Here is a 24,318-nt window from a genome sequence, read left to right on the forward strand (position 1 = left end):
AGAGTGAAGTGAGTAAGCACCCTATTTTTTGCATGATTTTAAAGAAAATGCTATTTCTCTACCGTGTGTGTGTGTGTGTGTGTGTGTGTGTGTGTGTGTGTGTGTGTATAAAACTTTTATTCTTCTGTGGTTATGTCCTATTAATTTCTTCAGGACTTTTGTTATGAAACATTGACATAACTTTTGTTATGAAAACAGATGCTTTTTCTTTTTCTATGGAGATGTTCCTGTGATTTCTTTTATATGTCTTAAGTCTGTCATATGGTATATTATAGTCATTGGTGAGCATATGTTAAACCAGCCTTACATCCTTTGGATGAAACCATTTGTGGTATAGGATGTTAATATGTTTTTTAGTTTGATTTGAACATATTTTCAGGTGTTTTTTTTATCTTTTTGTACTTTTAGTATTAGAATAATTCTAGCTTAATAGAATGAATATGGTAAATTTTTTTTTTTTTCTGTTTCATGGAACATAGTGAGAATCATTAGTATTAGTTTCATAGAATTTAACTCTGAATTCATCACTCCTGGGTTTTTGTTTATGGGGAATCTTTTTATTGTTTCTTTAGTCTCACTGCTTATAATAAGTCTATGTATCTGTAATTTGGATTAGTTATATGAATTTAGAATTTTACCCATTTTTATTCTAACTTTCCTCTGTTTTGAAATAAGTTTTCAAAGTGATTAATAAATATGTAGATTACATTGGAGTTTGTTTTAACGTCTTCCTCTTGGTCTCTAATTTTATTGGTTAGGTCTTCTGTTTTTTTGGCTAGGGTTTAATCAATCTGGTCAATCTTTTTAAAAGAGAGATCTGTTTAGCTCTACCTTTTTTTTTTTTTATTTGATTTCATTAATTTCTTTATGTAATGATTTTTGTGTACTGGTTTGTGTTTGGCTCTTCTTTTTCTAAAATCCTAAGATCTATTGACTTGTATTATTGGGTTATATATTGGAGATTTCTGCATTTTAAGATTTGAGCTGTAACTTTTGTTCTTAGGACTGCTTTGGCTGTGACTCAGAGAAGGTTTTGATAGGTCAAACTATGGTTTTTGTGTTAGTCTATTAATTTTCTAGTTCCCCCCTTATCTTCAATGCTCTACTGTTCATCCAAATGTCTGTCATCCATCCACAAGTATTTGTGTTGTTTTTGAGGGCTCTCTTGTGGTGAATGTTTTTATTTATTTATTTTTTTGATTGTTTTCTGCTGTGATCTAATTATATAATTCTACAAATTACTTCAGCATTTTTTGTATACGTTAAGTCTTTCCTTTTGGCTTAAAATTCTTTAGTAGGCAGAGGAAGCTTCTAGACAGGGCTTCTCTTTATAGTTCTTGATGTCTTGGAATTGCTCTGTAGAACAGGTTGCCCTGGAACTCACTGAAGCACCTGCTTTCCTAGTGCCTGAGTGCTGGCAATAAAGGTGTGTGACAGCACCACCCACCCTGCTACATTTTTTTAAAAGATTCTGTGTGCCATAGGTAGGAACCCTGTCCCTCTACCTGTTTGGAATATAGTAGATGTGTAAAATATTGATAATTAATCTGCGATAGAGTTTAACTCTCACATTTCTTTTTTTTTTCTTTAAGATTTCTCAATTTTTAAAAAGTGTATATAAAGTTGCAATCTATTGAAAGTGTAATTATTGCATAATGATAAGCAAAACAATAAGGGTTTCAGATGACTTGAGTCATTGCATTTTTTTATTCTTTTTTTGTATAAATAAAAACATTTAATTGAGGTTAGCTTATCGGTTCAGAGGTTCAGTCCAGTATCAAGGTAGAAGGATGGCAGCATCCAGGTAGGCATGGTGCGGGAGGAGCTGAGAGTTATACATCTCCATACAAAGGAATCTAGGAACAGACTGAGCATCCTCAGGCAGCTAGGAGGAGTGTCTCCAAGCCCACCCCCTGAGTGACACACTTCCTCCAACAAGGCCACCCCTTCTAATAGTGCCATTCCCTGGGCCCCATAGGCTTGTTCAAACACAAGAATCTATGGGGGCCATACCTAAACATAGCATAATAAAAGGTACATCTAGTCCAACTTCCAAAGTCCTCATAGTCTGTAGCAGTATCAACAATGTTAAAAGTCCAAAGTTCAAAGTCTCTTCTGAGATCCCTCCAATCACTTGACTGTAATCCTTGAAATAAGCCAGGCAACCAGCTAGGTAAACTCCAAATTCTGCCATATCCATGCCTGATGTCAAAGTGGTCTTCAGATCTTCAACTCCATTTTCATCTTTGTTGACTGCAACAAACCTATTCCTCCTGGGCTGGTTCTACTTCCTTTTAGCAGCTTTCCTTAGCAGGTAGCCTATGGCTGTGGCATCTCAAATATCTTGGGTTTTCTAAGACAACTTCAGTGCCACAGTGTTTCGTTTCAATGTCTAGGATCCACACATGATCTTCTGGTCTCCTCCAAGGGCTAGCTTCACTTCTCCAGCTCTGCCCCCTGTAGCACTTCAAGCTCAGATTGATCCACTACACCTTTGCTGTTGCTCTTGGTAATCATCCCATGGTACTGGCATCTCTAATATACTGGGGTCTTCTGTTGCAACTAGGATTCACCAATAGCCTCTCATAGGCTCCCTTTATGGTTCCAAGCCTCAAATCCTTTGCATGACCCTTTTAATCCTGGATTGTCAACCACAACTGAGGCTGTACTTTCACCAATGGCATTTCATGGCTTCTCACAGTCCCAAGCCTCAGCTGTTCTTCATGACACCTCCATGCCTTCAAAACCAGTACCACCTGGGTGATTCTTTCTCATTACCAAGTACAGCTGCAGCATGAGGTACAATCTTGGCTATCTCTGGAACACAAGTTTTTTTTGTCCTCTCAGAAAACACTTCCCAGAAGATTTCACCTCAGTGATTCTGGTCTCTTCTAAATCATCACCAATTTCTTAGCTTCAGCTAACCAGCATCAATTGTCCCAGTAGTCTACTTCTCCTCTTAAATATAAAGCCAGAGTCACATGGCCGAAGCTGCCAAGTTCTGCTGCTTACAGGAGCTGGACCATGCTCCCCTTGTTCTATTACATTATCTCTAGATTCCTCTTTATTTAACTCCTTCACTACCTAAGCTTGGATGTCCTGGATCTTTCTCTGTAGATTGACCTTGAATTTAGAAATCAGTAGTGTCTTTAAAAGTAAGGTAACCATAACATAACCTCAGACCCAACAAGTCGGTCTGAAACCAACATCTGCTTTCAGTTCATGTGCAGTAAAGTTCTTTCCATATAAAAACTGACCAAAGGAACATCTACATAGAATTCTATCTTTTCCTATGACATTTTTGAGATTAAGAGTGATTTCTTAGAATATAAACTCAGTAATTTATTTTAATCAGAATATTAATAGACTTATTACAATATGCCAGGCACTGTTTCTATACATTATGTATAGTAGCAATAACACAAAAATTTTTCCTCTGATGCTGTTTATATTCTAATTATCCAGGTATGTTTATATAAATAAGTAATTGTGTAATAACTATAAGTGTACTATTTAAAACATAGTTTTATAATTTATAAACATTTATAAATTTTTATTAAATACTAATAGTTATAGTATACAGACCAGAAGGAAATAAAAGAGAGTGGGAATGAGGTCTCTTACAGTGATATAAAGATGAGGAGACTTTATGTAATTACAGAAGGTAAAATTAATGTAAATGATGATGCACACAGAACACAGGACAATTCAGCAGAATTGTGCACTATCAGTAATAGCCTGTTTTTTATAGTGTAAATCACATTTTATAAACAATACAAATTAAGTCAGTAAAATGAATTTATAATAAAATAAACAATTTTAGTATGTAAGGAAATACTTATGTATTTGTGCCTACTACCAACAAATATTTAAATGTTTAAATTTACTTAAAGTAAAAAAGAATATCTTTAGGTAGCTGTCAGACTGACCCTCTTGCAGATAATGGTCATTTTTTATCTGGCTAAATATACTAAGCAGCTCTTTAAAATTCTAGAAAATAAACAAGATATGCTGGTTTTTGAAGGGATTTGACAGGTAGGATAACTGGTCTTTGCTGGGTACATTTTTATTTAAACTGCAGGATTCTGGCACACAGGTGGTACCTGCCTCTTTTGTACAGTATGGCTGAAACTCAAACAAGAAATGGACATTTCTAGCTTTTTGGATGAGTCAACGTGTAAAACATAGGACTATCTCAGTCTCTGCAAAGTGAGAGTGTATTCCAAGAAGGACAGAGACAGTCAAAAGAACCCAAATCCTGTACACAAGGTCTGGCTGCGTCCTGAGCCCTGTGAAGCCTGAAAATGGACCCAAGATTTAATTTCCCTCTCAAAAGATAATTATTAATATGGATCTAGTCAATTCATTTGCATTCTGAGCAAAATTAACAGTCTTTAAAGATGTATAATAAAATCCAAGGTCTTTTTTTTTTAACAACTTTATTTTAAAAAACAAAGATAAATGAACAAATTTTAAACATTTTTGCATAAAAGTATAAAATACATTTTTGTCAGTGCTTGGCTTTTTTTTTTTTTTTTCTCAAAGGTTTGATAATGTGCATTAAGGTTTTAAAAGTACATGTAAAACAGGATGTAACCCAGAATTAGTCAAAGTTTTCTTGGTGTGTAAGGATTGAGCATAATGGTTTTTTGTTTTTTTGTTTTTTTGTTTTTTTTTTTCTTTTTTTCTTGAACTTCACACAGTCTCTGAGTTGTTTCTGGGGGTGTTCAGAGCTTTCTGGGGTTAGTATCCAGTTATCAGTGACTGCATATTATGTCTGTTCTTTTGTGACTGGGTTTTCTCACTCAGGATGATATTCTCTAGATGCAGCCATTTTATTAAGAATTTCGTTAAGTCATTGTTTCTGATAGCTGAGTAGTACTCCATTGTGTAAATGTACCACAGTTTTTTTTATCCATTCATCTACTGAAGGACATCTGAATTCTTTCCAGCTTCTGGCTATTATAAATAGGGCTGCTACCATCTTGCCACCATTCACACCCCCACCCCTTTTTTTAAGGAAGCACCAATGAAACTGATGGATAAATATCCTCCTTCACAGCACATGTACCCTATAGGAGTTCTTATTTGTAGCCTCAAAGGAACGTTAATATTTAAAATGAGAATTCCATTGTAGAAAGAGTTTTGAAATGTTTTTAATTGAAATTTTACTTAACTTAGTGTTTGGGAAGTTCCAGTTGATGAGGAATATTTCCAAGTACACCTTTAATGACAGCCCTGGGGACAAAGAGGTGGGTAGTTCTCTGTAGGTTCTAAGTGGGTCTGGTCTACATAATAATTTTCAGGCTAGTCAGAGGTACATAGTAAGCTTCTGTCTAAAACAAGCAAAAAACCCACACCCCACTAACTTAAGATGGTAAATTAAGAGTAACATTTTCTAAGTAAGGCAAGCAAGGTAGTACATGCATTTACTCCCCACACTAGGGAAGCAGAGGCAGATGTATCTCTACAAGTTTGAGGCCAGCAAAGGCTACATAGTGAGACTATGTTTACAAAAAAAGTGATAACTTTCTGTTTTATCTTTCTTGCTATTCCATATATGCTTTAGAATACCTTAAGCCTTTCTTGGCTCCTTTCTATTCAAGTTTGACTTGTTTATAACTTCTTTCAGGATCGCATTGTATCAATGACTCTTGACAAAGAATATGATGTTGCTGTGGAAGCAATTCGATTGGTTACTCTGATACTTCAGTAAGTATAGTGTCTATTAACAGTTTAATATTTACATCTTAATGGGTATTTTTTCAGAAGTAGTACTTGAATAACTACTTCATGCAAAGGTTCTGCTTTTACTTTTTAATGTTCTGTTTATAACTAAATGTATTTTAGGTGTTTTGAAACATGGTCTTACACTGAAGCCCAGGCTTGGAACTTATTGTGTAGCATGGACTAGTCTTAAATTGGAAAAATCCTGCTGCCTCAACTTCCTGAGTTCTGGGATTATAGATATGAGTTGTTTTTCATTTGAACTGATGTCTTTTTTTCTCCATATAAATGTTAGTTTGTTCAGTATAGAAAAAGTATCTATGAAGTGTCATAATTTACTATTTAAAATAAAAACTCAAGGCTTCGATATGAAGAGATTTTCAGAGAGTTTGGTTTGGTTTTTTTTTTTTTTTAAGATTTGTTTGTTTGTTTTGTTTTATGAGTACACTGAATCTGTCTTCATGCACACAGAAGAGGGCATCAGATCTCATTACAGATGGTTGTGAGCCACCATGTGGTTAATGGGAATTGAACTCAGGACTTCGGGAAGAGCAGTCAGTGCTCTTAACCACTAAGCCATCTCTCCAAACTAAATGCAAATTGTTTTTTTTTTTTTTAATGTTTACTTGTAGTTTTTACGGAGCTAGAAAAATTCTGTTAGACAATGTGTTTTCTATCAAAATTGTTTAAAAAGTAATCTCTGACTTCATTGTGATACCGTATCTGTCCTAGGTATCTGTTCAAATGTCAGATTTTGCTTGGGTTCCCTTTCTTATGTCTTAATAACTATGTTTTTTGTTTTATAATTGTAGCTTTCTAATATACTATATGTTATACTTGAGACTTAATGTCTCACTAGATGATGCTTTCCTCTTTGGCTTTTAAACCCTACTTAGCTAGTTCTCATATTTTTTTTCTTAAAATACACATGTCAAATGCCACAAATTTTGATATGATTTTAAATGTAAGAACTGTGCAGTGCCTTTCTTTAATCCCAGCAGTAGTTAGAAGAGGTTGTCATCTCTGTGAGTCCCAAGTCAGCCAGGGATAGATACATTGTAAGACGTTAAAAAGAAAAAAAACTTATTCTAATTTGTAATCTTACAAAAAGATAAAATATTTATTTGACGTGATTTTTTCCATTTCTGTATGCAAATCTCACTGAAGTGTGTTTTATGTGGAAGGTTTAAATGTGTGTATATGACCACAGTGGTGTGTATTTTTGCATAGGCTAATTATTAAGTACAATATAGTTTCATTGTCATTATTAGCATTTAGTATTATCTATTTGCTCTAAAGAAACCTTTAATTTTTATAGTCATCTTACATGGACAGCATTTAGAACTTCTAAACATTCGATGCTTTCTTGATCCTATTTTTATTATGTAGATTATTAAAATATCCTGGACAAATAATTTAAACCTTTTAATATTTTAATTCTTGTTTCCTTGCCTTGTATGATTTCATAGCCAAGTCTTCCTGCTCTATTAATCCTCGATTAGCAATATCCTTGATAGCAGATATTGTTTTGTTATGAAAAGCATTTGAAATATTTGTTTGTTATTATTTTATAAATTGGTCATTAGATGGGTTTGTTTCATTTTTATTTGTGATGCTGGGAACTTAACCCAGGGCCTGGTGCTCACTATACAAGTACTAGGTTGTGAAGCTACATGCTCAAAATATTGTTTGTTGTATGATGAAAATTTCTGTTTGAGTGCTTTAAAACCTGTTTATTAGGTTGAATTAAATTAATATATTTATTTAATTTAAGTACTTTTTTTAATAAATTGTATTTGAACCTAGTATATTTTGTTTTGATTAAATACAACATTAGAGTTGATTCGTTTCATTTAGGCTGATATTTGGGTTTTCATGAATAAATTTGACACACTTTTTATTTATTTTTTTAAAGATTTATTTATTATATATAAATACACTGTAGCTGTCTTCAGACATGCCAGAAGAGGGCATCAGATCTCATTACAGAAGGTTGTAAGCTACTATGTGGTTGCTGGGTATTGAACTCAGGACCTCTGGAAGAACAGCTAGTGCTCTTAACTGCTGAGCCATCTCTCCAGCCCTTGACACACTTTTAATACTGATGCCATTTTTAATTAATAATTAGAAACAACAAAAAATGCGGCACTGGTAATATAACTCATAATAGAGTGCTTTCCTAGCATTTGTATAGCCTTGGGTTTCATCTTCATTGCTACAAAAGAATAATATAGAAAGTGTTCATATTAATGGAATAAAATCACAGTATCTATGACTTCGTATACATACCTACCTACTGGTATCTGGGATATGGTGTTTCCTTGAAGTAATTACTACTGTTGGTAGTTACTTTCTTTCTGCATCCTCTTCCACATAGATATCTAAGAGTCGAGGCGGGGGGTATAAATACTCCAAGCTGAGAACTTCAAAGTTGCTCATTTTCAGCACATTGTCCAGTGCGACTCTGTTAATTACAATCTACTACAAAAAAAGCTGCTGTGATGTGATTTGAATGATGCACTTATCTCGGGTTATAGCAGTATGTAATTAATGATCATTTTATTGCTATGTTCATTTACTAGAATATAATATAATAGTAGTAGGTGTTCCTATAGGGTCCATGACCTCATTAACAGTGTTCATGGAACATGCCTTAGATTGCCTCTTTTTTTTTTTTTTTAAGGTGGTTGGTTACCTGTATAACATTTGTACCATTCTTGCAGGCAGGTTGTTATAGTTTACAGACTTCATAGAGATTAGATTGGTTATTTCTTTCCTGTAGTTTTTATAAGGCACTTTGGACACTAGCCAATAGTGAAGTTTTTAGTTGAATACCAGCTAGGTTAATTCATATTCTGTGCTACAAATAATGTGAAGTCATTGGCAGTTGCTTATAATGTTTTTACAGAGGTCTCTTTAGACAGCATAGAAAGATGTGACCTTGTCCTGATATTGGGTGTTTTATTTGGTAACATATATTGTCTAGTTGAGATGTTACTCTTCTAAAGTACATCACTGAGTGTTTTTTTTTCATACATATATGTATACTATGTTGTGGTAATATTTGCTACCTGCCACCTCCTTTTCCATCTGCTCCCTGAAGGAAATGGCACTACTGCAGCCTACATATGTTTTCCATTACTTTCGAAAGTGTTTTATTTTTTTCATTCTCTGTTCTATTTTAATCTCTTTCTTCATAAATCACACCAGAGGTTGTCCATCTTACTATTTCCAGGGATGTCCTATCTTTTGGCTAACTTATTCCATGTCTTTCAGTTAATAAGTTTAACAAAATGAATTTACTTTTAAATACCACATTGTTTATAATATGCAGTTGTTTATGAATACTCATGAATACTTTGATCCTCTTTATGTTTTCCAGTTTTATTATATCCTATTATATATATTCTTATCATCCACAGATAGTTTATTGGAAAAAACAATATTCTTTTCTTTTTTATCCTATTATCTCAGAATGTATTCTGGATATTTTTTGCAATGTTGAGTATGTTTTTATAAACAATGTGATTGATGGACCAGGATGTTAGCTCAACAAATAAACATGCTTTCGACCAAGCCTGCTTATTAGGGTTTGATCCCAGAAACTTTCACTGTAGAAGGAAAAAGCCACCTCACAGAGATTGTACTCTAACCCCACACTGCTATAGCATGCATACACGTAATTCTTCATTCTCACAAAGGGAATAAATCAATATAACATAATTGAAAACAGTTTCAAGATACTTTCCTAGCATAGACAAGGCCTGTACTCAGTCCCCTGGTGAAGAAAAAATAAATAAGCATTTATATTTATACATATTCCTTTGAATTTATTTACAGTATCCTATATCTATCTATACTATATATTACTATTGTACATTTTTTATGTTTGTTTAATTTTTTCAAATTACAAGTATGTATGTCTCTTTGTACCAACAGAAGCCAGAGTCATCAAATATCTTGGAACTGTAGTTACAGGTGTTTGTAAACTACTCAACATAGGTCCTCTAAATGTAAGAACATAACTTGCTCATAACCACTGAGCCTTATCTCAGGCCTTGTTTAACCTGTTTTAAGAGCAATTCATTAGTCACTAGTCATAGATGTTTCCTTGCCTTTCTTTCATATATTGTTGCTTGGTATGCTTAATGGTGTATGATAGATAGGTTTATGTTCATGTTGTTACTACTGTGTCCCATTGTTCATAATCATTTATGAAATTTTTTTTTAAAAAAATACTTATAATTCCTTTTGTTCCCATGAATGTTTTCAAACCTTCTAAAAACTTGATTGACTGGACAAAAAAAGTATTCTTTTTACAGCAAACTCAGAAAATAGATTGTCCAATTTCAATAATCTCCGAGGTTTTTTTTGTCCTCCTGAAAATTTATTGGAATAGAAAGAATAGAAAATATCTGATGTGTTACAGATACAGTGTTGCCCACTATCTGTGTCTTACCTAAGTCGTTGGTTACATCTGTTCTTTTATCTATTATTCAGAGATCTCTCACTGTTCTAGGAATTTGTGATTTCAAATATCTCTGAGAAATCAGTGCATCATTTGTGGCTTCCACCTTGTTACTTAGGCCTGACTTTTAGATTTTCTGTGGATCTATTTGGTGCTTCAGACGATTTTATTAGACATTGTCTTTTGAAACTACTCACTTTGGCTCATTTGTAAATATCCTATATATACATGGCTTATAGGAAACCAAGAGCTTATATGTGGAGGAGGTTCTTCTCACTTGCCTTCTAGTCCTCATGGTTTTCTCTGCTTTTATGGACTCCTGCAGGCAGTCTCTTTTTTCTTTTAGAACTCTGTATGCCCTTGCTGTGTTCCAGTTCAGGAACATAATCTCAAGATATATTTATAAAGTTTTTGTAGTTTTCTGAGACTTGATATATTTTATTAGCTTCATAAAAACCTCATGATGGGTCTAGAGAGGGAACTCAGCACTGGCTGCTCTTCAGAAAGATGCAGTTTCAATTGTACATGGCAGCCCACAATACTAACTCCAGTTCCAGAAGATATAGGAGGCCCTCTTCAGCCTCTACATTCACCAGGCTCACATACTATACACAGACATACAGACAGACAAAGCACCTATACCCATTTAAAAAAAAAGAAAAAACCCCAAGGATTTATAAAGGTTTCATTATATTACAATTTCTAACACTGTTCCATTTAAAAAATATATATCACGTGTACTAATGCAATTTCACAGTCTCCTAATTTTATCTAGTTTAGAATCTTACTTGATAATGAGCTAAGAATCAAAATCTAGCTTACCGGTCTCTTATAGAATGTGCACGAAACGACCTGGCTTTACTTCTCTTGGCACGTAGGATTACTGGTAAACCTTCCCACATGACAGGTAAAATCACATTTTATATCCCATTATAAGCTCCTTTAAATATTTTTGTGCCATCTGTCAGTTCTGCTACTGTCTTGGTGTTTTTGTTTTTGTTTTTTTTTTTTTTCTTTTTTTCCCCAACAAAGTATGACAGTGTGGCTCACTCCAACTCCAAACTCCCTCTCTCCTTTTTCAACCTCTGAAATTACAGCCCTAATTCTACATTTGGTAGAATATTTTTCTCTTATTTATAAGTTTGTATTTCTGAGATGTAAGTTTAAATTTGGATTTTTTTTCTGAGGGTATTTTCCCATTAAACTGATAATACATACTTTGTTTCAGGAGCCTGAGCCTGAGTTGGACAACTATAAAGATACTTGTCCTAATTTGACTCCTCCTTAGTAGTCCTGAAACTTGTCTGTCTCAGTTGTAGTCTTTTAACTCCAGGGATATGGAATGTATAGATATATAGTTTTCCTACACCTAGTATTGCTTTCTCATATCTGTTAATAATAAGATTGTTCTCTGCTTACATTATTCTACCTGCCTGACCATAGTGGAATAAGCATTGTTGGGAGTGATAGAGTATTAAATACCTCTAGTTTCTTTATCATTTTTTGCCATTTATGGCTTTCTGACAAGACTATAGTTTCTTCCTGGAATTGATTCAACTGCAGTCCTTTTCCAATAAGAACATTCTAATTATATTTACTAGATCCTTAAAGTTCTTGGGTACTAAGACATCTATATTTGTGAATCTATGAAATGAACTTGTAAAACTGTATGTTGCCAGGGACTTATGCAGCTCAATAATTATGTATTCAAACTAATTGTAGAGCTGTTATAACATTAGTCATTTAAAAATATACTAACAAGCAGGAAATAAATATTTTGTTTTGAGAACAAAGGGTCCTAAAATACATTTTGTTATGAATAAAGGAATGTAATGATAGAAAAATTGTGTTAGTAAAGGAGTGGCTGGAACAGAAAAGATTCCATCAGCTTATAAAAACGTTTTTCCCCAATCCTGATGACCCGGATTGATTCACAGGACCAAGATGGTGAGAGAAATCCAGCTTTCAAAGGATGTTCTTTGACCAAATGTGGGCTGTGACTGTCATATATACAAACAAATAATCAGGCAGACAAATATAATACTTAAAGGAATCGGTTGTATTTAGTGGGAAATTGACATTACATGTAGAAAATAGAGTACACTTTCATTGATACAGTTCTAGGAAGAATAGTTACTTAGCATGTTTAGTTGTATGAAACAAGGACAAATATATTCCTGGAGTATATGTAAAAGACAAAACCCTTGTGCTCATTTAAAGAGCTTGCTACTTAGTCTAATATAAATTTCTATGGTATTGACCATCATTATCTATGAATATTTCACATGGAAAAATTGGGAAATATTTCTTTTATCTGGATTTTCTTAATTTTATATATGTAAAAATTTTAATTTACAATTAATGGGAAATACTACTTTGAATATGAGAAGAAACAAGTAAAATAGGTGTATTTTCAGCTTTTATAATCACTTTGTATAATTAAATGAAGGATTATATAAATAAAAGGTTTCTGTGGTTCTGATGTAACTTTATATTTTCAGTGGCAGTGAAGAAGCTCTTTCCAATGAAGACTGTGAAAATGTTTACCATTTGGTGTATTCAGCACATCGCCCTGTTGCTGTGGCAGCTGGAGAGTTCTTGCACAAAAAGTGAGTTGTCTTGTTGTATATTGTTTTCTTTCAAGTTTATAGAAGAGTACTGAAAAGGGAGAGCTTTGTTGTTCAAAGCCCTTTCTAATAATTTGAAAGGTAGTGAAAGAGAATAGCAATGACTGAATATAGGACTTAAAATGTTCTCTTCACTGTATTGGATGCTCTTAAACTTTGTAGATTATTTCCTATATTATGGTTCCTATCTGGGAGAGTGGTGAGCCATGTGTCATATTCTTCTTCTGTGAAATGGGAAATTTGGTGGTGTTTAGGTGGGTGTGAGAGTAGATTTTTAAAGCTTATAAGAGTCTTTCCTTTTCAAAAACTCAGCTCCCACCTTTGCTTCATGTATTTCACATGAAATGGTATCTTCATGCAGCTGACTCCCACATTTTCATGTTTTCTTTCCATTCTTTCCTTTGGGATCATTATTGTAATCAGTATGATGTTATGATAAATTTTATCCAGTTCTTTTAAAATTTTGACTGACTGTAGAACTAAACTAGAGTTTATAAAAATAAGCAACTATGAAATTTACTTTTTGATTATTGGATCATTGTAAATGTTGTATAATTTAGTAGATTAATTTAATCTCACTATATACATTTAAGTTCATGTGTATATCTTTTACTTTGTTTGCCTTTTTGGCTTTTTTTTTTTTTCCTAGACTTACTGACTACACTTGTGGACAGTGGGGATGGGAACCAAAAGGTCCATTACATGTACTAATTTATGATTATACTAAAGTTTTTTATCTTAAAAATGTTTCATAAATAAAAGCTAGGTGCTAGTATATACTAGTAGGGAAAGCAAATAGGAAGAATTTAAAGTTTTCAGGCTTGACTTTATGGCCTCTCACACATGCCAGGCAAACATTCTACTACTAAGCTATACCCAGCCTCATAGGCACAGATAGTATTGGACTTGCCAGTTACTCTGACACCTTTGACTAATACAAGAATTTTTACACTTTTCATGGGATGTTGTATAAAGCACAGGATATATTATTCTATTCTTTCTACAATATAGTTAATCTCTATTGTCTATGTAACTTTTCAAAATGTTTTGTGATTTTAGAAAAAATTTATTACTTCTCTAGCTTCACTGAGAAAATTAAGGACTTGTGTTTGTGTGTGTGTGTGTGTTATAACATTATATATAACCATAAGCTATAGAACATGAATTAAAAATGGACCATTTATTTTATCTATGTTATATGACAGAGTTTTAAATGTTTTCTAGAAATTTTAATGAGACTATTTTATGTAAAATCGAGAATAGGTAGCCCCCACTGTCTTGGTCTATTTGTTTGTTTGTTTACAGTTTTTTTGTAAAAGCCTATTTCTGTGTAGATTTTGAAAGTGTATTTTTTAAATTCATGCTTTCAAATTTGTCTTAGAAAAATTCACATTTTCAATAACTTCATCTTTAGTGACTTATTTTCGAATTCTTCTGCCATTTAATACAGTAGATCTTAAAATCGTAATAAGTAATCTGTGCTATCCATGGAATTTTTGTGAATAAATTTTGGTTTGCTCATGTGGTCTTGGTTCCTCAGGAAGGTGTGACAATGAGGATTGCTCGAATGCAGTAGAAAGCTACCCTAAGAAACATGGCAAGAAGCCATTAAAAAAAAAAGTACATAGGACATGAACACAGCCATGTAATATATAAATACTACATAGTTGTCAACAGTCATCAAAATGGTATGCCCTAAAATGAGTATTTAATCTAACTCAAAGTTTTTATTTTTGAAATTATAATTTATTTTTTAATAGTTAATTGTATGATACTGTAATCTCCCTCTTCTTTTCCTCTAAATCTTCTCTGTAACTCTTCCTTCCTTCCTTTCAAAGTCATACCTTCGTTTTAATTAGTTTTTAAACACAAATATGTATTGTGTAGTTAGCAACACACATGCACACATAGTGTATGTTTTGAGGGTTGACCATTTGGTGTTGAATAACCAGTTGTGTTCATCTCCAGAAAAGACTTTTTTTCCCACTGCCATAATTCCTTAGTTGCTTGTTGTTTTTTGTGTATGGCCAAGGCCTTGTGTCCTATGTTCTGTCCATTCTGGCTTGTCTATTGTTGTTCTACTTATCTAACTCATGTTTAGGTAGTCTTGTTGGTGAGATATGAGTGCAGATTCTGACATTAATAGGAAACACAGACACAGAACCTTTGGCTCTTAAAATTATTTTCCCTTGTTCTACAACATTATTTGAGCATTAGATTCTAGATGTATTTATTGAAATTTGGCTCTTTGTTTAGATTGGTTGTGGGTTTTGGTAATGGTCTCCATCTGTGGCAAAGAGAAGTTTCCTTGATGGAAGGTTAAGACTACACTTATCTGTTAGTATAAAGTCACATTATTTAGAATGTATATGGTTAAATATTATGCTGGTAATAAACTGGTTATATGTTCTCCTCCAAGAAGGAATAATGACTTTACTAGTCCTGGGTAGTTGTCTAGGTTTCCAATAACAGGCATGGATACCCTCTCATTGAGGGAGTCCAGTTAGAGGGCAGTTGGTTACTGCTGGGTTATATGTGTTATTACTGGACTCCTACAGTTATATAACCTGCCATATGCTGGTTCTTGTTGTGAGTCATGAACCATATATCTGAGTAGAATGATTGGCTGCTTCCCTCCACTGGAAATTTATGTGGTGCCTTCTGATACTGTGAGAGCTGTTTGTCAGAGAGGAGGCATTCAGGTCAGTTCCAATTCTGAACTCTTTGAAGTGCATGGTGTCTTCAGCAAGTGAAACTTACCTTAGATCTCTTAGTAGCAACCAGGGACAATATTAGTAACCTGTATATTTTAGCAGTCTTGAACAATGTTGACCACCACCACCACCACCAACAACAACCAAAACAGGTGTGGTGTGGAGGGAGGGTGGCTTTCATGGTTAGTTTTAGGATTTTTGTTAGATAACCTTTGGATTTTAGAAAGAGTGTTGTAAAAAAAATTTATTTAAACTATATATGTATATTTATTCACAATTTAAGTATATTCGATGGTATTTGTTATTGTTTGTTAAGATTTAATAGTAAAAAAAAGGTTTAATAGTATAGTCCCTTTTAACCTTTTTCAGGCATCTCTACTATTACTTTACTCTCTTTGTTCTGTAATTTTCTCCTTCTCTGCCTTATTGGACCTTCCCCTTCTCTCCCTATTCTTAACGGATCATATGTACCTTCCTATTCCCCACTTTTTGTTTTTTTATTACTCCCCCATCCTCTACTCCAGAACTGGTTCCTTTCTACTTTCCTAGTTTCTGTAGATAGACCATCACATCTGAAAACTGGTACCTTGGAGCCTCCAAAGAGAGCGAACATTAGACATTTGTCTTTCTAGGCCTGGGTTACCTCACTCAACATTATCTTTTCTAGTTCAGCATACATTTAACTTCAAAGTTCATGACTTAGTTTTCTTTATATTTGAATAGTATTATATAGTGTATATGTACATATTTCCATTATCCATTTATCATTTGGAAGACATTTAGGTGGTCTTGAATTTTGTAAATAGAGTAGCGATGAACATATCCGATCAAGTTTCTGGAGTATGATGCAGAGCCCTTTGGATGTGTGCTAAGAAGTAGTATATTTGGTTGATGTCTTTATGTAGATGAGGACAGGTACAAGATAAGGCAAGGTCTGTGGGCAGTGAAAAGATAGGCAGAGTTTTGGAAAGGAAGGAGAGATAGGAGGAGAAGGAGAGGAAGAAAAGATGGAGAGAAAAAGGATAACCAACCCCATGTGGCTTTAATTAATCACAGGTAGCTCTGGATATCTTATGGGGGATGGATTATTACAGGATGATTTGTCCTATCTAAGTGGGAAGTTTATATCAATATCAGTTGGCTCTGAGTTTATTGTGTGGGCGTTGTTTTGTGAAATGAGAATTTATTGTCATAACTTTCATTGATAAATTACAAATTTCAACAGTTTTGATTTTGTCAGGTAACTGGGAATTGTGACAATAAGCACAGGAGGTGGATGTTGGGAATGTGAGGAGAGTTCACAGCAGAGTCACAAGAGAACAGAAACTGACTGGGACAGAAAGTAGCAGGAGGTAGCGTGGCATGGTGAATAGAAACCATTTGCCTTTTGATTAGTATTTACCGCTACAAGTATAGCTGTGCCACATATAGATATATACTTAACAGCTTTTTGAGGATTCTCCAAACTGATGTTCATAGTTTGCAGTCCCTCCAACAGTGAATGATGATTTACATTTATTTGTCGACATTGTTAATTTGGATACTGTCTCTGTGTCCTTAGTCTGGCTAAGGGTTTATCTATCTTGTTGATTTCCTCAAAGAAACAGCTTTTAGTTTTCTTAATTCTTTGTATAGTTCTCTTTGTTTCTACTTGGTTGATTTCAGTTCTGAGTTTGATTTTTTTTTTTCCTGTCCTCTACACTCCTCTTGGGTGTATTTGCTTCTTTTTGTTCTAGTGCTTTCAGATGAGCTGTTATGCTGCTAGTGTATGATCTCTCCAATTTCTTTATGGCGGTACTCAGAGCTATGAATTTTCCTCTTAGCACTACTTTCGTTGCCCCGTAAGTTTAGATATGCCTTCATTTTCATTAAATTCTTAAAAATCTTTATTTCTTCCTTGACCAAGTTATCATGGAGTAGAGCATTGTTTAGCTTCCATGTGTATGTGAGCTTTCTGTTGTTTTTGTTGTTATTAAAGACCAGTCTATAATAGGTGATCTGATAGGATGCATGGGATATTTCAATGTTCTTATGTCTGTTGAATCCTGTTTTCTGACTGACTATATGGTCAGTTTTGGAGAAGGTACCATGAGCTGCTAAGAAGAATGTTTATTGTTTTAGGATGAAACTCTTGATTGGTGTAAACTGCCTTTGTATCTTGTGACATTGCTGAACTTATAGTTTTTTGGTAGATGTGTGTGTGTGTGTGTGTGTGTGTGTGTGTGTGTATGTGTGTGTGTGTGTGTGTGTGTATGTGTTGGGTCTCTAATGTTTATCATATCATTTGCAAATAAAAATAGTTTAACCGTTTCCCCTTCTCTTGCCTTATTGCTTTTCGTAGTACTTTGAGCACAGTTTTGAAAGGGAATGAGGATAGCCTCCCTCTCTTTTTATTCTTTTATTTCTTTCTTAATTCATTCATCCTTTTTCCCTTTCTTTTTTTCCTCTCTTTCTTCTAGGTAAAAAGTGATTGGCTTTAAGTCTTTGAAAGTCTGATAGAATTCTGCTACACATCTATCCATCTGGACTTGTACTTTTGTTAGAGATTTTTATTAGTATTTCAGTCTCCTGATTTGTTTTCGGGTCTTTTTAGTTTTGTTGACTTCTTGGTTTAATTTTGGAGGTTTGGCTGAATTAATTTTTTTTTTTAAGTTTTCAAACCTAATAGACTCAAGTTTTGAAAATAGTCCCATATAATATTCTGAATGTTTTTTATGTTTGTTGTAATGTTTTTCTGTTCATTTCATTTGTGTCCTGCCTTTGTTTCTATAGTTGGGACAAGCACTTGTCAATCTTACCTTCACAAACATCCAGCTGGTAGATGCATTGATTTGGTTGTTTTCTTTTAAATTTGTCTCTTTTTCATTGATTTCTGCTGTTTTATCATCACCATTACCATCAACATCACCATCATCATCATTTTATTTCTTCTTAGTGATTCGATTTGGATATGATGTGTTCTATTTTTATAAATTTTGGAGTTTAATCATAAATTATTTGTTTGTGCTCTTTCTGACTTTTTTTTCCTAGTACAGCAAGTTAAAGCTGTAAATTCCCCTGTAGGGCTATTTTCAGTGTGTCCAGTGGGTTTTGTTGTTTTGATTTCATTTTCATTTAGGTTAGGAAATTTTTTTATTCCTATTATATTCTTTGTTTCATCTCCATGAATTTATGCATTTACTGGAGTTTTTACTGCCAATTTTAAAAGTCATTGCATTAGAGTCAGATACGATACAAGGAATGATTTCGATCTTCTTGATTTTGTAATCATTTGTGCCCCATGGTATAGTCTATTTTAGAACAGCCTAGATGTACTGCTGAGTAGAATCTGTATTCTTTAGTGTTGGGTGGAATATATCTGTTAGTTTCATTTTATGTATGTTGTCAATTCTGATGTTTCTGTTTAATTTTTGTCCAGATGACCTACCTGTTTATTGAGAAAAATGAAGTGTTGAAATCATGCCATATTTACAAATTAATTTTAATCTGGGCCTTGAAATGCAGTAGTACATGTTTTATAAAATTGGTTGCCCAGGAGTTTGGTTCATGTATGTTTAGGATAGTATAATGTTTTTGTTAGCTGTTCCGTTAATTAGAATGAAATATTCTCTACTGATTAGATTTAATTTGAAGTCTTTTTTTGTTATATACTAAAAACTTAACACCAGCTTTCTTTCTTGTTCCATTTGATTGAAATAATTTTGTCTATTGTTTTACACTAAAAAGATTCCTATCTTTAAAGCTAACGTGTAGTTCTTGTCGATAGAACGATTTCTTTCTTGGTTGATTCATTCAGCCTTTGTTTTTGTTTGGAGAGTTTAGGCCACTAATGTGTGGAAATTGTCATCATAGTGTTTTGTTTTTGTTGTTGTTGGTTTTTTTTTTTGGTAGTGGTTTTTGTTTTATTTGTAGTGCTTTGTGTTTATGTAATTATGACTTTGTATTTTTTTCCACAATTTTCTCTCTTATATTCATCCCTTTATTCAGAAGTATTGCTCTTTGTGTTTTCTTTACATTTGCTTTGTCAGATATAGTTTGATTTAGGCTGGATTTTTTTTTATTGGATATTTTATTTATTTACATTTCAAATGGTATCTCCTTTCTCTATTTACTCTCTGGAAACCCACTCACCTATTCCCACTTCCCCATCCTGGCATTTCCCTATACTGGGGCTTCAAGCCTTCACAAGACCAAGGCTTCTCTTCCCGTTGATGTCTGACAAGGCCATCCTCTGCTACATATGCGACTGGAGACATGGGTCTCTCAATGGTTGGTGGTTTAGTTCCTGGGTGCTATGGGAGATCTAGTTGGTTAATATTGTTGCAAACCCCTTCAGCTCCTTCAATCCTTTCTCTAACTCCTCCTTTGGGGACCCTGTGCTCAGTTCAGTGGTTGGCTGCAAGCATCCGTGTTTGTATTTCTCAGACTCTGGCAAAGCCTCTCAGGAGACAGCTATATCAGGCTCCTGTCAGCAAGCAATTCTTGGAATCTGCAATAGTGTCTGAGTTTAGTGTTTCTATATAGGATGGATCCCCAGATGGGGCATTCTCTACTCCATACTTTCTCTTTGTAGTTCCTTTTGACAGAACTACAACCAAAGAGTACATGTGGAGGGACCTGTGGCTCCAGCTGCCTATATAGCTGAGGATGGCATTGTCGAACGTCAATGGGAGGAGAGGCCCCTGGTCCTGTGAAGGCTTGATGCCACAGTGTAGTTGAATGACAGGGTGGGAGAGGCTAGAGTGAGTAGGAGGATGGGTGAGCACCTCATAGAAGCAGGGGGGGAGAAACAGGGAAAGGTGGTAACATTTGAAATGTAAATAAATAAAATATCCAATTTTTAAGAAGAAAAAGAATTAAAGAGCCACCTATGCTACACCCTGTCTCAAAAATGACATGAGTCATATTGAATTAGATTGATAATCTTTTAAAGATTTTTTTTCAACAATGAACTTTTTAATTTATGTTTTGAAAAAATACTGAAGTTTGTTTTCATGTGAATTTGTATTGTCCCCACAACCAGGCTGTTTAGCAGACATGATCCACAAGCAGAGGAAGCATTAGCAAAGAGAAGAGGAAGGAACAGTCCAAATGGGAACCTCATTAGGATGCTTGTTCTTTTCTTTCTTGAAAGTGAGGTAAGAAGGGTTTAGTTTACTCACTTACGTGTTTTGATTCATTGAAAGCAGTTGGTGTTCATTTCAGTCATAGGAAAACAGGCTTTTTCTTGTAAAGTTATCTTTTTTAATTACTCCATACTCATCTTTTTGTGAGAAATTCTGAATATATGTGTAGGATTGTATCAGTATACTTACCGGAGTGTATCAGCACTGAATATAGTCTAATAAGTTTAAAGTTTAACATTGTATAAAGAATGCCAGTTTTACATGCTTTTTCTAATGTTGAATTTCTCCCTAAAGCTTTTAAATTATTTTATTAAACAGTTTTAAGAACTTTGGGAGTTTGGACTGAGGTGAAGTTTTGCCTGGAACACAGAAGGCTTTTGGTTAAAGTCTCTGCATTGCCAAGTAATGGTAGCGTATACCTTTAATTCCAGCACTCAGAGACAGGTGGACCCCTATGGGTTGGAATCCACCTTGGTTTTCAGAGCAAGTTCCAAAACAACCAAGGCTACACAGAGAAACCCTGTCTTGGGAATGAAGCAAAAAAGAACAGCTCTTGTTAATGTTTTCACACTTTTAAAACTATTAATTCTAGCTACTTTGAAAATAATATTCATTTTTCATTTACTGTAGTCAATTATCACTTATGAAGTTTTATGAGTAGTATTCACAGCAGAACTGTTATTAGAGAGAAAAGTTTTGTTTACTCACTGAAATGTCCCTTACAACTTTGGTCAGTATTTCTTACTACATACATGGTGTTAGTTACACAATAATGTTGGTTTAAAGACCCTGAATGTATAAACTCTCTAGTTCAGAAATGAATGAAAATAGAATTGCAAGAGAAGTAAAGAAAATTAAAAGTCAAGGCAGACATGGCAGCACAAACTTCTACTCTACCATAGGTGAATGCCTGACTAGGCTACTGTGTGATTTCAAGGCCAGCAATTCAACTTAGACCCTAAGTTTCAGAATTCTGTAATACAAAGAGAGCTACATATGCATTAGTTCAGTAATAAAACCCTTGCCTAGTATGTGTCAGGCTCTAGTTCAATATTACACACACACACACACACACACACAAATCGATGAATGGATACAAAAATTGTGGTACATTTACACAATGGAGTACTACTCCGCTATTAGAAACAATGACTATGAAATTCGTAGGAAAATGGGTGCATCTAGAGAATATCATCCTGAATGAGGTAACCCAGTCACAAAAGAACAGACATAATACGCAGGCACTGATAATTGGATACTAACCCCAGAAAGCTCTGAATAACCCATAAACAACTCAAAAGGCCATATGAAGCTCAAGAGAAACAAAGGCCAAAAAGTGAAAGCCTTAGTCCTTCTTAGGAAAAAAAATAAGTGTATAGCACCCTCTCAGAGTGTGGTACACCTAGACCTTAAATATGTTTAATCGATACACACCCTGAAAACTCTTGACTGTTTCCATGTTACATTCTGTTCTAAATATACTTTATGCTTATGGTAACTAGTAGATTTTAATGCATACTATCAAACTTCTAAAAGAATTAAATACTGAAAAAAATATTCATATAGACTTATTCCAAAATGTCTTTAAAAATATGTACATCTATCTCTCTTTTTTCAAATAAAGTTGAAAGAGAAAAAAAAAATTTTAATTAAGAATCTCCTTTATTTGGAAAAAAGAAAATAGCAGAAAGATAAAGATTTTATGAATGTTCAAATTTGATAGCACTGTAAATACTCTATAAAAATGCAGTAGAAAAAGACATCCTATATAAAAACTAAAATAAGAATAGTACAAAGTAAAAAAATAGAATGGGGGCCAAAGGACACAGATAGAAGTTGTCCCTATTTCTTCAATTAATACTAGATAGGGAATAATATGGAAATAAAGTCATCCGGAGAGTTGCTTTCAAATGTGTTATGAAAAGTGTTTTAAATATGCCTAGAAATCAATAGAATATCTTATTAATAAAAATGCCAGTTCTGAACCTCTAAAATAAGAGCTTACATTATGCTATTGAACAAGTTCAAAGGTAATTCATATGCTTCTAGTTAATACTTTGTGCATAGTAAGGATTTAAAACATTGTTTTCTTAACAAGCAAGTGTGGTTGTATTACAGAGTAAAATATGAAGATTTTTATTATGAGATGCTCTTCATATTTACATTTGAAATGTTATCCCATTCTCCACCCCACTTTTATCTCCCCCTCCCCATCCACTTGTCTCCCTGAAGGTGCACTTCTAATCGCCCTCTTCACCTCAGTGCCTTGGCATTCCCCTACACTGGGAAGACCTACCCTCACTGGACCAAAGACCTCTTCTCACATTGATGCCACATACTGCTATCTTATGCTACATACACAACTGGAGCCATAGGTCCCTCAATGCATGCTCAATGGTTGTTGTTTTAGTCCATTGGAATTGTAGGGGGTTAGGGTGGTTGATAATGTTGGTCTTCCCATGAGGTTGCAGCCCCTTTCAGCTCCTTCAATCCTTTCTTTAGGACCTTCATTGGGGTCCCTGTGTTCAGTCTGATGGTTAGCTGCAAGCATTCTCAACTCTATCTGTACACTCCTGAGGAGACATCCATATCTGGTTCCTGCCAATAAGTATTTCTTGGCATAAGCAATAGTGCTTGGGTTTGGTGGCTATATATGGGGTGGATCCCAAGGTGAGGCAGCCTTTGAATGATCTTTTTTTTCAATCCCTGCTCCTCTATTTGACCTTGTATTTCCTCCCGTGAGTGTTTTGTTCTCCCTTCTAAGAAGGACTGAGGCATCCCCATTTTGGTCTTTCTTCTTTTTGTGCTTCATGATGTCTGTGAATTTTTTCTTGGGTATTCAGAGCTTTCTGAGGCTAGTACCCACTTATCAGTGAGTGTATACCATGTGGGTTCTTTTGTGACTGGGTTACCTCACTCAGGAAAATATTCTCTAGATGCATCCCTTTGCCTGGGAATTTCATGAAGTCATTGTAGTACTCCATTATGTACCACACTTTCTGTATCCATTCCTCTGTTGAAGGACATCTGGGTTCTTTTCAGCTTCTGGCTATTATAAATAAGACTGCTATGAACATGGTGGAACATATGTTCTTGTTATATGTTGGAGTGTCTTTGAGGTATATGCCTAGGAGTGGAATAGCTGGGTCTTCAGGTAGTATTATGTGCAATTTTCTGAGGAACCCCCAGACTGATGTTCAGAGTAGTTGTACCACCAGTCGTGGAAGAGTGTTCCCCTTTCTCTGCATCCTCACTAGCATCTACTGTAATCTGAGTTTTTTATCTTAGCCATTCTGAGTGGTGTGAGGTGGAATCTCAGGGCAGTTTTGAGTTTCATTTCCCTGATAACTAGGGATGTTGAGCATTTCTTTAGGTGATTCTGGGCCATTTGGTATTTCTCAGGTGAGAATTCTTTGTTTAGCTCTGTACCCCACATTTTAATACGATTGTTTGATTCTCTGAACTCTAGTTTCTTGAGTTCTTTGTATATCTTGGATACTAGTCCTCTATCAGATGTAGGATTGGTAAAGATAATTATCAGATCTGTTGGCTGCCATTTTGTCTTTTTGACAATGTTCTTAGCCTTACAGAAACTTTAAAATTTCATGAGGTCCCATTTGTTGATAATTGATCTTAGAACATAAACCATTGATGTT

General features: G+C 34.4%; 1 protein-coding gene across 2 annotated transcripts in view; it reads left to right on the top strand.

Annotated features, from left to right (window-relative positions):
- STAG1 (STAG1 cohesin complex component) overlaps positions 1-24,318 on the top strand; it is a 287,724-nt gene that overhangs the window by 178,966 nt on the left and 84,440 nt on the right. For both annotated transcript variants that reach the window (XM_080933999.1, XM_080934000.1), the window contains exons 12-14: positions 5,633-5,712; positions 12,697-12,804; positions 20,560-20,674. In XM_080933999.1, the coding sequence (XP_080790125.1) occupies positions 5,633-5,712; positions 12,697-12,804; positions 20,560-20,674 (303 nt within the window). The remainder of the gene's footprint in view (positions 1-5,632; positions 5,713-12,696; positions 12,805-20,559; positions 20,675-24,318) is intronic.

Source organism: Micromys minutus (genome assembly GCF_963924665.1).
Source record: "Micromys minutus genome assembly, chromosome: 21".
NCBI classification, from domain to species: Eukaryota; Metazoa; Chordata; class Mammalia; order Rodentia; family Muridae; genus Micromys; species Micromys minutus.